Genomic DNA, 17,708 nt, shown 5'->3' with positions numbered 1-17,708 from the left:
ATTTCAGCCTCTGCTGCAGTCCCAAACAATGCTATATCCAGCATGCCTGCAAAATCTTTATATCTTTTCCTCTAGTCATGCTTGCTAGGATGACTGGTAGGTTTACCTCTTTTGCTATCTTCCTGTATCTTATTTCTAGCCATTAATACAAATGTAGACAGCAGTATCCTTTTGAAGTTGAGCTCCCATTATATAGATGACTTGACGCTGGATATACTGAAAGCATTTATTTATTTTAATTCAAGTGTTCAAAATAACCATGGCAATGTCATATAATATAGGGGGGGGTGTTATTTAAATGGCATTTTGATGAACTGGCAGGAAATTAGATGCATCACTGTGTACCTGTGGGTGGCAGTAATCAAACTGGATTTAGGACTTAAGAAGCCATGGGTTCCTCTCATACAGATAAAATAATCTGCAAGGACGGGAGGTACCCCAAAGCAAAAGTATGTATTTCTGCAATTCTGGGCTACCCCCCAGATTTGCAGAAAAAATGCGAAGTAAAAAGAAGAAAATGCATTTAAATGAACAAGTTTTAAAATGCTGGGATCTCTTAAGACAATTTCACACGATCTTGGCTGCTAGTTTGGGTAGCACAAGCAACCTAAAACAACTTGCTAGTGCCCGGAGCAAGAGGGAAGAAAGTAGAGCCCAGTAGAAGAGGGGGGGGGGGGTAATTTCTTCTCCTCAAAGCTTTGTTGATTTATTTTATTTACTGGGCTCTGAGCATATGTGATGAACATTATTCCAAGACTCCGCATTTCTTCCTTCATTTCACACAGATGGCAGAACTTCTAGCTCCTTTTCTCTGACTGATGTTTTTCTCCACCCTTACAAACTAATGTTCAGAAGCAGTTGGAAGGGAAAGGAGCAAGAAAAATCACCATGCGAGAACAGAAATAACTGGAGATAAACAGTGGGTGGAGAAAAGGCAGCCGCACTTCCCCTATGTCTTTTGCTGCAGTTCCCTCTAACATTCTTGGAGCAGTTTCAATACTTAGTGGGCGGAGGAGGGCTGCACCTCTTGCGGTTTTATATGGGTGAACACAAAAGCAGACTCTTGCTCCTTTGCTCTTCCCAACTGCCCACAAAAAACTCTGTTTTCTAAAATGCCTGCTTCTTCACAGATATTCGCTGCCATGCAGGTGGTAATATATATTTCCATGCTGGGAAACACTTCACCTGCTAATTTCTCTACCCCAAACAGGTGTTAACTCAGCCTAGTCTGCTTTTGTGTCCTTCTTTGGTCAGTTGGCAACTCTACCCAGAACAGTCTATTGCTGTTTTCCCCTGCCCAGGTCCCCACTGCTTCGTAAGTCATGAGAAAAGCATGCACACAAGAGGAGGAGACTCGGCAAGATTTCCTGCTATCGGTACATGCTTTGCTTTTGGAGACTGATACATTTTAAGAACAAGGCCCCAATGCTAAAATTATTCCAGAAATATATTCTTTTTCTCATTATTAAGCACCTCACAAAACCATGGGCTACTATGCCAAGATATACATAAATGGCTCACAAAAAAGAAGAGTACAAGATGGACGTGGCATTCTAATAATGGACAAGGACTACAGGCACACCGTGAAATTTAGTATTTCCTGAGCCTTTCTCAGCCAAGCAAGGCAAACAGCACACAAGTGCAAAAGTTGCTTCTGATGTTCAGGGTGTGCAGGAGGGCAAGTATTTAACTGTTTTACCGTCCATTTTTTCTGCAGTAACTCACTCCTCCCACTTTTTCATTCCAAGGGGTCATTGCATATGGTTTGGAGGATTTAGAATCCTGCGAAGGGAGCTGGTGCGGAGACGGAGGAACTGCAGTGGAAAAGCAGCGAGTAGGCAAGAAATTAAGTACTCTTTTCCCTGCCTTACATCCCCTTCCTCGCTCTTCTTCACTTGAATTCATTCTGCCCCAAAGCAGGTTTATCACAAAAGCAGCAGCCACTCTAGAGGTGTTCGTCCGAACATACCTCCTAATTCTAATTCCTTACCCCAAACAAAGCACAACTTTTATGTTAACAGTTGTGCCCATCTAGCTTGAATGAAGAAGAAACAAAGAACTACTTTCTTGAATCTCTCATCAAATTTCTGTAGAGTGGCAGTCAAAATTATTTAGGCGTTTCTGTTTTGAAAGGCACATTTAATCAACTGGATAAAAGTTCAATTAGTAAGACTAAAAATATTTTTTATGATATTTTCATTCAACTCAGTTTCTAGGAAAGGACCAGGAAGCTCTTCCAGCGAAAGTAACTTAATTTCTGAAAGTAATCAGATATTCTGGATAAGCCTGGGCATCATAAAATATGACAAACATGGATGGGTTAGCCAAGTTATCCGTTACACTGTCGTACAGGTCAAACCCGCCAGGATTTTTTGGCGGAGGAGTAATCTGTCCTCGTCTTCCATTGCAAAACTCTCCAGTGAGGACCCGAGCAAGGTACATGAATTTTCTGCCATTGCCATCTGGTGTTGAATATGTATCCTGTGCAGAATATTTTGCATCCACAGCAAAATAGGTGCCATTTCCAATCATTGCAGCTGGAACAAGGGAAAGAAAAAAAAGCATAAACCTCAGAAAACCACTGTTCCCATCACTTTGGATCTGAAAAATGAACTGTTTCATGACGTAAAAAATAACCGTTGAAAACTAAATATGGAATACTTGAGTGGATATTTGATTAGCTCATAATGGCAAATATCCTACCACTTCACTTAGCAAAGAATGAAGTCTTCCTTCAGCCTAGGGAGCATTCTTACAGCTTAAGTGGCTCTTAAAAAGCTTCCTCTATGTGACAGCCCTTCAAATACTTAAAGAAGGCTATCATCTCTCTTCTCAGTTGCTTCAACTCCAGGTTAAACATACCCAGCTCTTTCAGCCTTTCCTCAGAACTTGGTCTCCAGATCCCTCACCATCTTTGTTGCCCTCCTATGGACGTATTCCAGCTTGTCAACATCCTAACTGTGGCGCCCAAAACTGAACACTACTCCAAGTTAGGTCTAATCAGAGCTGAGTCAAGTGATACCATCACTTCACGTGACCTGGACACTATCCTACTGTTTATGCAGCCCAAAACTGCGTTTGTCTTTTTAGCCACCACATCACTATGCTGACTCATGTTCAGTGTATGATCTACCAAGACCCCTGATCCTTTTCACATGTACTATTGCTAAAGCAAGTCTCCCCCATCTAATAATTATCCCTTGGATTTTTCCTACCTAAAAGGAGAACTTTACATTTCTCTCTGTTGACATTCATTTTGTTACTTTTAACCCCATTTTCCAGCCTGTCAAGATCATCCTGAATCTTGATGTCTTCTTCTGTATTTGCTGCCCCTCCCAGTTAAGTGTCATCTGAAAATTTAATAAGCATCCCCCTCTGTTCCTTCATGTAAGTCATTTATAAAGACATTGAACAAGACAGGGACCAGGGCAGATCCCTGAGGCACTCCACTTGTTACTCTTCTGCAAGAGGATGAGGAACCATTTACAAGCATTCTTTGGGGCAATCTGGATCCAAACCACATTTTACCAACTTGTCAACAAGAATATCATGTGGAACCTTATCAAAAAGCCTTATTGAAATAAAGATAAATTATGTCCACAGCATTCCCCTGATCCAACAAACATTATTACTACAATTATTCTTGTAGTTCATGAACAAGGAAATAAATATACCAACATTTACAACCCCCTTAAAAAGTAAAGTTATCACCCTCTCCCAGCAACACCTTCTATGGCTAGAGTGAATGGATATAGGCATCTCCAATTCTAACAACTGTAGAACTTTGGCTAACGTTATATTTTACATTTTTCAACTTTCACAAACATATTCAATTTACTTAAATCCAGGATGGGACAGATCCTGCCCCCCATCTTTTGTATCAACCGAAAAGTATCTGGAGTAAAACCCACACATGGAGTCTCCTCAGGAACATTTGCAGTGGCCCCCTTGGCAAGCAGCTCATCTGTGGCCTCTTCAAGTTCTACAGGACAATCTGCAGTTGCTTGGTAATGTCCTCCCACATTGGATAGAATGGGAAGGGGCTACGTGGATTGGTCAGTCAGAACGGTTTTCAGTCTTGATGTGAGTTTCAGTCTTGCTGTGAGGCTTTTGATAATTGTAGTTGAGGCTGCTTTGGACATATTTTAGAGGAAGACTTGCCACCATGGAAGTGAAGATTAGGATGACTTCTGGAGGTTGGATACTGGTAAGGTACCTTGAAGGGCAGGACTGGTGCTGCTACTGCTGACTTTGGTATTAGTAATGGGGAGCTTGCTGTTGCAGTGCAATGAATCCAAGAGACCTGGGCGTTTGGTGGTTCTTTTTTCATTTGGGAAAGCAAGTCATCTGTTTTCTCTGAGAACAGCAGGTGGGCTTCAAAAGGAAAGTCCTCAATCTTGGATCTTTTGTCTTGGGACAGTCACGCAGCAGTGTGGAGCCACACACAGCACCTCGGCACAACAGTGGATGTCAATCTGCTCCATGTTGGCCTGCCAACATTTATTGTTTGGCTAGCCGGGTGGCCTTGCCCTGAAGGATTTTGGTGAGGGCTTGGTACTCTTTTGGAATGTGTTGAAGGTAGGTAGACAAGCGCTTCCAAAGGAACAGGTTGTATGATCCCATGATTGTTTGATAATTTGCGATCCAGATATTAGGGGAGGCAGAGGAGTAAACATTCCTACTCAGGGCATCGATTTTCCGCCCTTCCCTGTCAGCTGTGGCTGACTGTGATTTATGATGGAACAGTGCCTGTACCTCTTCAGCCACTGGTGAAGATGGGGGTGGGTGGGTAAAAAGGAAACCACAGTCCTGTTGCATTAATTTGTATTTAAAAAGTTGCTTGTAGTTATTTAAAAACATTTAAATCCTTTAAGTCCTTGGAACTCCTAGGTAAGCTGACTCCCGTCTCCACCCGACCACGATTTGAACCTGCAGAGTACTGCATCACTGTTCAGGTACTTAACCACTATACTACAAGTGGGGTCTTGAAAGGACCCCCCCCCCTTATTAAAGGGCTGCCTAGATTAACCCCAGGATGGCCATTTGGAATCTTGTCTGGACCATAGTAGTGTGTGTTGTGAATAAAAGGCTGAGGGCCGATGGATCGCCTCTCAGATTGTTTGAGTGTTTTTGGCAACACATTCTTCTGTCCTAGGTCTCAATCTAGATCTTTCCCAAGGCATCCCCAAATAAATTGCCTCTCTGAAAGAGGTAAGCCAGGACGATATTTTTAGAGTGTGAATCTGCTGGCCATGCTCTTAGTCAAGTGTGCTGGCTTGTTACTGCTGTCAGGACCACAATCCTGGAAGAAAAAGGTAAATGTATCCAGGATGACGTCTGTCTTGAAGGTATTGGCCGTTACATTTCTGTTTGCCCCTTCAATGTGGGCAGCTACTGTTGTACAGGAGGAGTTGGATCAGTTTCCAGATCCATACTCCTGACACTCTGGAGGCAATAGCTGTAGCCTTAATAGCCATGGCCACGTCCTCATGAGCTCTTGTTAGCATGGCCTCTCTCCTCTTGACTGATCCTTACCCATCTTCTGACCAGAGCCCAGATGACTGAAGTGTAGCCACTGAAGCTTCCATCGCAGGTACCTGCAACAACTCATAGCAAAGAAAGGAAGTGAGTACAGTTTGTTTTGTTTTGGGACCAAGTTTGGGGATTATTAATTGGCGTATGGTTTAGAACACTCAGCCTTGAACCTTCTCCCCAAATATACAAAGCAGAAGCTCTTCCACAGAGCTACAGCCTTACACATGGAGGAAGGAGGAGGTAGACACCACACCACTATTTCTCCCTCCTGGTTAGTCTTAAGAGTTAAAAGGTTCAGAGACACCAGCAAATTTGCGCCCTTTATACATTACCCATCTGACAGGGAAAGGCAGGGCTAGATCCTGTTGTAAAAGCAGGGCTAAATCCAAAGGGGAAAGGCCTGCTGCAAAATCTCCTGCCAGGAGATTGGCATGGGCACATTCACATGGTGCCAGGGCTGAGGAGATTCCTGGAATCTTTATAGGGCCGAGGTGCTTCTGACTGGCAAAGTAACAGGATTTTCTCCCTCATAGTCAGTCTAATTGCTGACAGGAATTCTGGAGGTATAACACGCTCGGGGGAACGCTTACGTGGCCCTCCTGGGCTTGTCGGCTGGAGCTCTGGGTGTCTGGATTATGTTTCAGCCGTGCTTCTCCTGCCAGGAGATTGGCAAGCGCGTCTTTGAGATTAGGCGGGAAGTCACTCATCGCGTTGTTTCCCGCCAAAATTGAGCTCTGCCAGGTGGCACTGTTCTCAGCTGGCTGGCTGAGACACACTGTTTTAACAAGCTCCCTCTGTGGAAGATGGGGCTGTTGAGAGGCTTGCGTCTCTTCCAAGGCTGTTTCCTCGCCGGGGAACCCATACAGCCTCAGAGGCATGCTGGTGCCGGCTGGACCTGTTCCCGCCGCCAGTAGGACGGCTCCATGGGAACAGCCCTATTCTCCTCGCCAGGGAACTCATACAGCCTCAGAGGCATGCTGGTGCTGGCTGGGCCTGTTCCCGCCACCGGTAGGATGGCTCTGTGGGAACATCCCAAATTCTCCTCCATGAAGCTTTCCTCAGAGTCCGATGACTCTCTAGAGACCATATCGTCCTCTTCTTTTCTTTCTTTGGCAAGAGTAGTAAAAGAAGAGAAAATGAGAGGAGAGTAAAGTAATGAAGTAAGTAAGGAGTAAGGTAAAGAATGTTTTGAGGAAGAAGAAAGAGAAATAAGAGATAGAGAGAAAAAAGGCAGCAGAGCTAGTCTGCTGAAGAACTGCTCTCCCCGGAGGCAGGAACATAACTGAAGAGAGGGTGGTCCCACATGCTAGACAGGAAGAGGAAGAAAGTTAGTTCCTGCCTCCCTGATTGGATGGTGGGAATCACCCAAGATGTCCTCCGCCTCAGAGGGAGAAGAACCTTTCCCAACAGTGGAGAAAAGAGAATTAAGAGAAAGGGTGGGGTGCCTCCCTTCTAGGCACATTCAGTCAGGCGGAAGATTGCAGTGCATGCTCTGAGTAGGGGAGGAGTCTCCGGACAGGGCTCTAAAGCTTGAAAACCTTTACTTCAGCTAGCCTGCACATCCGCAGTCTCAGGTGGGACTGGACAAGAGGAGACGGTAAAGAAAGCATATTTCTCCACCACTAGAATTGCCTGCATTAACCGATTCCTCTGATGAATCTGTACATTTACCCATGCATTTGTCCACCTGTTATTATCTTCAACTATTCAGTTATTCTTTCAATAGTAAAATTTCTGATTTGTGATGAGTTTATACAGTACTGGATGCTGTGAGCGGGTTCTGGATAAATAATGCTATTGGAAGATTTGCATTCTCAAAAATATTTAAACATGTCTAAGATCACAGTATTCTGAGTATCATTACATAGCCAATATAACCAATAAGACAAACTAGGGGTGAGGAGGATGACACATTGTGTACCTTTCTAATACTTCATATATCATTTCCTAGAATAAATTTCCTGATACTGCCTTACCATTCTTTCCAGCATAACTGCGATTAAATCCAGTCTGGTTAATCGGGATTATTGTTGAACTGGGAGTCCCATGGAACAGAACCCTTTCATTGTTTCCATGGCCATTCTTATTATCCATTTCTTCCTTTTTGACTTTGTAGGATTGCCAGAGATAAGGATTTTGTACCCTTTCAATCTACCAAAGTTGTAAAGAGAAGACAATATTGAAGAATTATTTTATCTGTCCCAAAAGTAACAGAAAATTAAAAAATTACAGATATTGCTGGAACACTAAGAGTATAACCAGATGTTCGGTTTGCGAACAAATTCCCAACCTCATTTGTGCTGAATAAAGTGAATGTGCTAGGAAGGGAGAGGGGTCATATTCAGAGGAGGTAGCAGATGGGAGGGGATGCTTAACTCTTCCCCGTGGCTCAATTTTTCCCTAACTCAGCTCTGAGACTGGAAGTAAGACCAGCTAGGATAAACCATCCTGAGAGAAAGAACTTCAAGAGAAAATCAGCAAGAGAAAATTAAGCAACACATCCTACCTGTTGCATTTCCCCTTACCATCCCCTATAGTCCCATTAATCAGTGTTGGGAGCCTCTCTCTACATACATAATGCCTAGTTCTGTCCTAAGTTCATCTGTGAATGAAGGTGAAATGCCTTGCTGGGCTCCACATGTCCAGTGTTACCCACTTCTCAGTAGAGAATGCATTGTTTCCAAAGCCTCACTATGGTGGCTAATTGCTAGCCAATGCAGCATAGAGGTCAGTGTTGCTGTATGACTAGAGAGACCCAGGTTCGTGTTCTTGCTTGCAATGAAGCTCAGTTGGTGACCATGAGCCTAGCATGCTTTCAGCCCATTATGTCTCACAAGGTTGTTGTGAGGGCAAAATGAGAGGATGGTAGAGGATGGGTATACAATTCCAAGCAGCTTGGAGAATGGGTGGAATATATAAATGAGACATACAAAAATAAGCCATGCTCAACAGTGGTGCTTGGGCTTAACCACAAATAATGCTAATGACAATACCCACAAAGAATGAACTTTTGGCTGAATTCTAACTTACCTCGTCCCTCCAACTAGTGCCCCTTTATGGGCACAATGCTGGTGATACTCCTCACCAGTATACTACAATTGACTACAAATAATTTTTTTCTTTTCTTAACTCCACATAATTATGAGTGGAGTCCGCAGCCACTCACTTAACTGACTGGCTGCTGCATCTCATACAGGAATTCATTACAGAGGTCCTGAGCTGCACAATGAAATTCTATGGACTGCACTTTTAGCCCACAAAGCACATTTTCTCTATCAAAATTCACCTTTTCTATTTTTTGTGTTTGACAGGTAGCTCGGAATTTCTTTTCAACATCTTGATATTCTGGTGTTGAAGGTTGCAATGGAACACTTTTGAAGAGTGCTCCATTCATATCCTGCCAAGTTTTAGGAAGTCCTAGTAATAGTTTACCTGCAAAATAAACATTTTTGTTAGTACTGTGTACATAAGCCATCAACATCAGAAGAGCTGGATCCCCGGGATTGTAATCCTGATTTCCTACACCTCCACAATCTCCATCCCTGTTGCACTTAGTGCCTCCACCCTTCCACTGAGGTCTTGCAAGCATCATTGAGAAGTAGGATTTACTCTGTGCTTGGCATCAACACCTTTACAATGACAAAGGCATGGAAGAAAATGACAGTGGTAACAACTAGGGGTGTGCAGGGACAAAAAGATTCAGTTTTCTCACTTCAGAATTTCCAAAGCGGGAAAAAGAATTGGAAATAAGTGATTTCCGAAGCGTTGCTTATTGCCCCACTTTGGCATGCTCCATAAAAATTTGGAGCACGCCAAAACCTCCCACCTCACGCTTGTTTCTTCAAATGGAAGGGAGAGGACGGGGTTCCCTCTTCCCATCAGGTGAAATAAGCTGCAGTGGGGCTTCCTGCACGTCAACTGGTGGGGGGAACCCCTCCCCGCCTGCCAGCTGAAGTTTAAAGGGCCCTTTCCGCGCTGCTCCAAGCAGTGCAGAAAGGGTCCTTGCCAAGTTTCAGCTGGCAATGGGGAGGGGGGGAAATCCCCTCACCCCTGCCAGGTGAAGTTTAAAGGGCCCTTTCCATGCTTCAGCTGGCAGGCAGTGGAGTCCTCCTCTGCCGATCAGCTGGAGCCTGCTAGGGGGCACCTGGCACCCTGAATCTTCCCGAAGCAACCTGAATCGTTTTGGGAAGCTTTGATTCAGCATTTCTGAATCAGGGCCAACATGCTGGGCCTGATTTGGAAATTCCGAATTTTTACAAATCAGGTCTGTTTTTACAAAACAGAGGCAAGAAGCAACTTAACTCCATTTACAGCCCCAACTGCAAAGCTCTTGAAGGGAGGAAGTGGTAGCACAATACAAGGAGTGTTAATGAACTGGCCATACAGACAGCAATTAAATGACCACTCTGCCCTGTACTAAACTCTTCTCAGATCCATTTAATCTACATTCCAACCTTCCTTTGTTGTTTGAACTGTCATACTTTAAAATGTGAAAGGATTTTTAATGAAGACCCTGAAAGAATGATGTTGATCGATCGTCTTCGATAATCAATTTCACAACAGAATCTGAACAACAAAGGTAAGCAAAATCTAATACCCCAACCTTTTTGAGCCTGCAGGCACATTTGGAATTCTGGCATATTTTGGTGGGCATAGCAACATTATGCCTACTACAAAATAGCTGTTCCAGGAGATCAAGTCAGCTACAAAATGGCTGCTACATTCAGTCACACAATGAAGATCCTTGTGCTATGGAAGCAGCTTCTGCCAAAGCAATGTTTGTAAAAATCTGCATAGCCTATCAAATCTCCAATGGCCAAACAGAAGCCATGCTTGACAGAAGCCCCACCTAGCCCCAACCACTTTCTAAAAACTTGGCGGGCACCAGAAAAAGTGTCACCAGGCACAATTGTGCCGTTGGGGATCCTTGATCTAATGCCTTTCACACAACTGTCCATAAACCATTAAAAGCACTTTTTTAACATGACTGCCATACTGTCATTGTGTATTTTCCGTGACAGTTCCACATCTGAAATAAGACTATAAACATAGGTGCAAAACCCAGACTCTGATCACAACTTGTATTTTCAACTGCATCACCTTGGCCAGCACCCTAACAAAATGAAGACCAAGAAACACAATCCCAAGAGATCCATGATTAAGATCTCCCATGACTAGTCTAGCCCCAGAATGACAGCCAGCATTGTGTAGTGATTAAAAGTGTTGGGCTAGGATCTAAGAGACCCAGGTTCAAAACCTTACTCTGCCATGGAAGCTCACTGGGTGACTTTCGGTCAGTACAAAACCCTCAGCCTAATCTACCTTGCAGGGTTGTTATGAGGATAAAATACAGAAGAGGGGAATGATATAAACTGCTTTGAGCCCTCATTGGAGAGAAGGGTGGGGGTATAAATGAGGTAAATTAAAAATAAATAAATAAAATAGGTTTTTAGCACTTGGCACTAGAATAAGTAAAGAACTTATAAAGAAAACAGCCAATATATCTGGAAGTTCTGGGCAAGTTCACAAGACCTCTTCGGAAGCACTCATCCATTTCAAATGGGTTTGTGCAGAAAATCTTCCCAGTGAATTGCCATAAAATCACTTCACTGTGAAAATACAAATTCCTAAAACAGAGGATTCTGGGATTAGTTAGCATGAGGTTTGGGTCAATTGGTAGGACGTGCAGGCTGACTTGAGCATCAGAGCCTTGAATTTCATTTGTTGGGGGTCATGTTTGTCCCCCTCTCTACTTCAATGTTTTTTCACATCTTGTGGTCAAATCTCAATTTTATTAATTCCCTTCAAGTGAGCAGTCTACCTTATTCCCTGCTAAATGAAGAGCATTTACATATCCATCCTTTATTCCCCCGCCCCCACATCTTCTAAAACAGTTGCAGAACTGCCCTGGGGACTATTTTGGTGCTGTCCCAGCCATTAAGTAATAGGCATTCAGGTACTAATCAATGCGGCGACTCCTCATTACCTTCCTCCTTTGCCATTCGTCTAATGCTTATGCTTTTCCCCCGGCTGTCTGTAGCACACAGTTTCTTTATGTCTGCCTTGCAGCTCTTTCCATGAATTTTGATGTTCACCTGCTCAGCATTATTAATTTTAGCATCTTCTAAACGGAGATTTTCTAGCAAATCAAAAGGTTTGAACAGATCCCCATTTGGAGAATATTGCCACTCAACCAGATTTTTAACAAGTTCTGCCTTAGATTGTTCTTCTCGATCATCATTCATTCTTTGGATCAACTTCTGAATTTCCTTGGAGGCCTCCAGGACATCTCGGGGGATGCCAGACACCAGAACTGAAGGAGGAGACTGTTTTTTATCCAGCTGAATGGCAATGTGTAATCTTCTCTGCAGGTCATTCAGTTTCTTAATTTCTGCTTCATCAAACATTTCAATTAACATATCAGAGATATGGTTTTCTGTTTGCTCCTGCAGAATAATTTGTTTTAACCAGGCCTCAGCATCTTCTACTTTTTTTTTGTGTTCTCCACAAATTTCAAATACCGCATCCTCTAACTTCTCTTCTAAAACCAACAAACGTTTCTTTGGAGCAGGCTGAATTTTACTGGTTACATATGCTGTAAAAAGAGACAATCTGTAAAAATAGTGCTTTGTAAAAAGATACAAAGAAATTGTCGAAGGCTTTCACGGCCGGAGAACGATGGAACGACACACTGAGAGATCTATGTCTTTTGGTGCTACACCTCTGAAGATGCCAGCCACAGCTGCTGGTGAAACGTCAGGAACTACAATGCCAAGACCACGGCAATACAGCCCGGAAAACCCCCAACAACCATACAAAGAAATGTTGCTAGGAATATGAAGGAATGATACTGTGAACTTACTTTTTAATTTAGAAAAAAAAGATTCTGAGGAAGGTAATGGAGAACCTTCTTTCTTTTTCATACAGGCATAAAAGGCATTTTGCATATGCGGCTGGAAAATGACTATTTTAACAAGTTTTACGTGCTGGGATGATTTTTTGCCTGCAAAGTCAGCAATTGCACCAATCATTTCATCAGCTGCATCCTCTGGACTCTTACCACCCTGACCTGGATTAAATGCAGTAAGAAAATAAATGCATTATATACACAGTGAATGCCATTTGGAATAATATACTGCTCACTGCTTAAGGACACACACACAGCTGCTATTACCAGAATCCTCAAGACCCAGATTTAAAATGAACCAGACATTTTCAAATTTCAAATTTGCATTTAAATCTGAAATGCGCAATGCATGGACAGATACTATTAAGGTATTCTAATACAGTGAAACTATGGCAAATATCCAGGCTCTCCCCTAGCTGGCTCCTCTGCTGCATAAAAAGCCAAGATCAATACATCCTCATTGGCCTTTCTCTAACTTTTAATGGACAGCCTAAAGTGGAGGCGGGTCAACATACAATTTCATGGGTTTCACAGGGGGACAGGCCTCCCCCAACAGATGGAGAGTTGCTAGTTAGTAGCTCTGGCCTCATGCTTCGTTGTTTTAAACTCCTTCCTTCCCTGTTTTAACCCCACAATTGGCCTCCTGATCCCTGTCACTCTGCTGGGCCACCTCTGTGTTGTTGGCCCCTGGCTTAGTGAATGGGGTTCCTACCTTGGGTGGAACACTACCACCTAGTGAAGCGATCAACTGGCTCAGCTCTACTCCTAGCGAGAGGCAGAAATATACCCAGACTCCAACACCACTCACAGAATTTTCCTGTTTGAGAATGGCAAACCTTCCACACTTTGGTGCCACAGAGGCCTGGAAGTGAGATAACCTGCTGTGGTCTGAATGGAAGCCTAAGAGACATGGCTCCATAGACCACCAGCAGCTGAAAGATAGCACCTATCTGAACTAGGTAAAAGTGTTAGCGCTGCACTTGACAGGAAGGCAACATCCAGTAACTAACTTGTGTGGCCAACAGTGTGATCTTATTCATTTAGGCCCATGAAGCCAGCGTTGAAATAATGGGTGAGACCTCTATTTATTTCCATCATCTAGTCTAGAACTTTGTTTCTTTTTGGTTTAATTTCTAACTTTTTGGTTTAATTTTTTTTGGTTTAATTTCTAACTAAATTTCTAACTTTTGTAAATCTATTATTATTGCCACTATTATATGTACTCTAAAAAAGTATTTAATCCATCATTATCATTAATGATATTGCTAATAAATTTAGAATTATAATACTTTAAAGGTAGTTATTTGAATGGATCATTTTACTTTCATCTTCTGTATTAGTTAGGCTGCACATGCATATAACTGGGGGTGGCTAGAATGTTGGAAGAATCCTGGTTCGAATCCCCACACTGCCATGGAAGCTTGATGGGTGACCTTGGGCTAGTTATACGCTCTCAGCCTAACCTACCTCACAGAATTGTTGCGAGGATAAAATGGAAGAGAATGAAGTAAGTACCTTCAGAATTCATTGTGGGGGGAGGTAGGGAATAAATAAAGTAAAATAAAATATATGCAAACTGAGCAGCTTTATACAGAATCAAACCAATGGTCTTGTTAGCCTAATACTGAAAGTTAAATATCTGTATTATTTTTTCCCTCAGGATGTGCAGATTCCTTCTGTTCTACTCCATTACTATTCCACAGTTCCATTATGTTTTGCATTGTTTTTCTGGTCATTTTTCAGTAAGAAAGGACAATTTCAGAATGTTGATAACAGATATAATGTAAGAGTTCATTATTTTGGGATTTATAACTATTAAAAATAATTTTAATAATGCAGTTTCCCTCAGAGAAATACAGTTTTAAGTTGTCTTCCCATAGAAGCACAACAAAACCCCTTAAATATTTTTAAACCTTCTTAATGATATAAGCTTTCTGTAGGAGTTAGGGCATCATTTCGTAAAGAAAATCCTCTTCTGGACAGCAGCAGTTATTCTCAGGAGAAAATGCAAACCTGTTCCAATTGCAGGAAAAGCAACAGATGAGTACTTCCTCAGTTCACACTCCTGGAGCACTTTGGAGACCTGAGCTTTGATATCAGAGTCCGGGATAAGGTGGATAATGTTCTTACAGATCAGATTGCCACCTTGTGTGGTTATAAATCCACTGTTAGTCTGTGAAGCTAGAAATTAAAAGATGATAAACTGTAAATCTGCTATGTACCAATACAAGAATAAATTCTCAGTTGGTGGGCACCAACGTACCTAATAAACAACATGCAAGTATAAAACCGGCCTTAGAATACACCGCATCACATACAATCAGGGATTCAAACGTGCAGTCAACAGATCAGCAAGGCTTTGGAAATACTTAGTAGCAACAAGATTCTTGTTGCTTCTAAGCAGTTCAAAAACCAGGTGCAAGCAGGAGATCCTTTCCCTGAAACCTCTGCATATACCAAAAGGCTTGGGGAGGGGTCCGTGACAATCACAAATCACGACTGGCTACTGAGGCCAGCCAAAATTTGCCTAGACCTGCATTTATTACTTACGTTTGACTCTGACAGTTCAGTTTGTTTACTGGAAACTGGGCAGAAAAAGGTTTAACAATAAACACCCTATAACTCTAATAGGAATACTTAATTCATTAACAAGGACCTACTAAGACACTATTAATTTTTAAGCACAAATCATGTAGAGATTTATTCTCCTTTAATTTTATTCAATATAATAAAAGTAGCAACATAATAAAGTTGGGAATTCTTGCCAATTGAAACCAGGGGCCTTACATACACATCATCCTGGATTATAAAATTAATGTTTGAAATAAAATGAAAATGAAAAACAGAATTCTTTCTGAGTTTTTAAGTGTTATGGTTTACTAACATTTAATAATTTTAACAACCCAGGTCTTCTTATTCTTAGTCTAGTGATTCTTGACTTTTTACATTTCATCCTTATTTTCCCCAAGTTTCTAGTGGTTGATAAAAAGCTAATGTTAATTCTCCTGATCACCTTTGAATATATCATGGAGAAAGAGAAATGAAAAATGATTTTTTAAAATGTCTATGGAGGAGGATAAGGGAACATTAGAGTTAGTATCAACAACTTTAAATAAAGTAGCTTTAACAACAGGCAGTTTTGTTTCTAAACAGTGTTGCACCTACCTGTAACTGCTGACTCACTGAGGTCACACACGGGATTGCAGGTGTACAGGCCTGCCAATCGGTAGGTTCTACAGCTTTAAAACTTTAGAGCCCCCCCCCCCAAACACCTGCATGGCTGATTCCCGCCTAAAAAGCCTGCACTCTAGAAAGGACAGCGTCATCTACCCTCAGTTTCCCCTGAGCTGCTGCACACAGCAGGGCAGGAGGGAGGGTATGTGGGCCTGCACAGAAGACCTCAACAAATAACAGTTGCGGGTAAGTGCAACCCTGTTTTCATTGTTGCTCTTCTATGCAGTCCCACATGGGAGTTTAGCAAGTCGTTTACCCTAGGAGAAGGGGTGATGCTCTTAACAGAAACAAAGATTGAAGAACAGCTTGACCCACTGCTACTTCCCTCCTGTCACTGATGTCCAAGGTGTAGGGCTCGATAAAAGTGTCTGCAGATGACCACATTGCTGCTTTACATATGTCCTACATGGCAACTCCTCTGATAAAAGCTGTAGATGATGCCTCGAACCTGGTAGAATGGGCATGAATCTCCAACGGACATGGTAAGATGGCCTGTTCATAACAGAGCTTAACAGCCTGAACTACCCATTTGGAGATGGTTTGGGATGATGCCATTGTCCCTTTCTTAAGGCTGGCATAACAAATAAACAACTGTACCTCTGACCAAACAATACTTGGATGAGAGACCACCAAGGAAGACTCAGCAGAGGATGGCAATGGCAAACCGCCTCTGCTTCTCACTTGTCTTGAAAGCCCCAGCAGAGTTTAGATATTATTTTGGGAAGGAATTGTAGGCTAGACCTAAGGACCACCTTCTGTGGGTATAATTTAAGAAAAGGTGGATCCATTCTTAAAGTGGCTAATTCACTCACGCGCCTAGCTGATGTAATAGTCACTCAAAATGCCACTTAAAATAGACAAGAGTTTTAAGGGTAAGTTGCCAAAGATTCAAATGGTCTGGACATTAACTTGACCAATTAACTTTACCAATAACTGGGATAGTGACCGTTGCAATGTTATTGATTTCAGTGATGGGAACGTATAGCAGAGACCCCTGAGGAATATCTTTGATGTGTAAAGTGTTTTCTTGTTCACTGGGACATGAAAGGCAGATATAACAGCGAAATGGACCCTCAATGATGAGATCAATAGACCTTCCTTCTTAAGTTCTAGGAGATATTCCAACACTGAGGCAATAGCGCATGTTTAGGGGTTGATACCCATGTCTACCCAGATCACAAATCTGTCCCTCTTTCTAGCATATGAAAGGTGAATATTGGGTTTTCTATCATTCAAATAACTTCTGCTACCACAGCCAAAAAGTTTGTTTCTTCAGGGAAACTAACCATGCCTGAGTCTCAGTCAGGGTATATTGTGATGCTTCAGTCTTACACACCGTAATAGATCTGATGCCACTGGAAAGTGAGATAGTTGTTTCTGGTTTAAAAAAGTAACTGATAAAACCATTATTGATGTGGCCAGAATGATGTTATCAATATCTGGTTTTGTCTGACTGCATTTTGCTGATCACTCTCAGGATTAGTGGTAGAAGCAGGAAAGCATAAAACTGGTGTCCTGACCATTTGATCTGAAAGCATCGCCCAGAGAGTCTGGATCTGTTCTCCCTCTGTAATGGAACAGGGTTGCTTTGTGGTTTTCTCTGGTGGAAAACAGGTATATCTTTGGGGAGCCCCGATGGTCAAAAGACCAATCATATGGAACAATCCTTCAGGGACCACTTGTACGTGGTAGAACCCAACCTGCTCACTGTGTCAACTATCACATTTGACATGCTGACTACGTGAACTGCTTGTAGGGAGAACCCATGAGGTACAGCCCAGTCCTATATCATCTTGGACTCCTTGAAAAGGGATCTTGACTTGTTTCCCCCTTGCTTGTTAAATAAAACATAGCTGGGCAGTTTTGTGTGTGTATTTTTGGACCCTTTGGCTCTCCACAATATCTGCAAAGGAGGTAAGTGCATAACATATAGCTAGTAATTCCAATACATGATATGTAATTTCTTTTTCTCCCTCCAACTAGGTACCATGCACTGACATTTGTTGTTAATGAGCCCTCAAGCCTTCCACTG

At 42.3% G+C, this 17,708-nt stretch overlaps 1 protein-coding gene across 2 annotated transcripts in view; it reads right to left on the bottom strand.

The window, feature by feature from the left end:
* Positions 1 to 253: 253 nt before the first annotated feature.
* LOC129325236 (protein mono-ADP-ribosyltransferase PARP14-like) overlaps positions 254 to 17,708 on the bottom strand; it is a 44,650-nt gene continuing 27,195 nt past the window's right edge. For both annotated transcript variants that reach the window (XM_054972859.1, XM_054972860.1), the window contains exons 12-17: positions 14,456 to 14,623; positions 12,398 to 12,604; positions 11,522 to 12,130; positions 8,822 to 8,967; positions 7,512 to 7,686; positions 254 to 2,537 (exon numbers count right to left, since the gene is read on the bottom strand). In XM_054972859.1, coding sequence (XP_054828834.1) covers positions 2,251 to 2,537; positions 7,512 to 7,686; positions 8,822 to 8,967; positions 11,522 to 12,130; positions 12,398 to 12,604; positions 14,456 to 14,623 — 1,592 coding nt within the window. In that variant the 3' untranslated portion in view covers positions 254 to 2,250. The remainder of the gene's footprint in view (positions 2,538 to 7,511; positions 7,687 to 8,821; positions 8,968 to 11,521; positions 12,131 to 12,397; positions 12,605 to 14,455; positions 14,624 to 17,708) is intronic.

Source organism: Eublepharis macularius, chromosome 2 (genome assembly GCF_028583425.1).
Source record: "Eublepharis macularius isolate TG4126 chromosome 2, MPM_Emac_v1.0, whole genome shotgun sequence".
NCBI lineage: Eukaryota > Metazoa > Chordata > Lepidosauria > Squamata > Eublepharidae > Eublepharis > Eublepharis macularius.
This window is presented reverse-complemented; position numbering and strand designations above follow the sequence as displayed.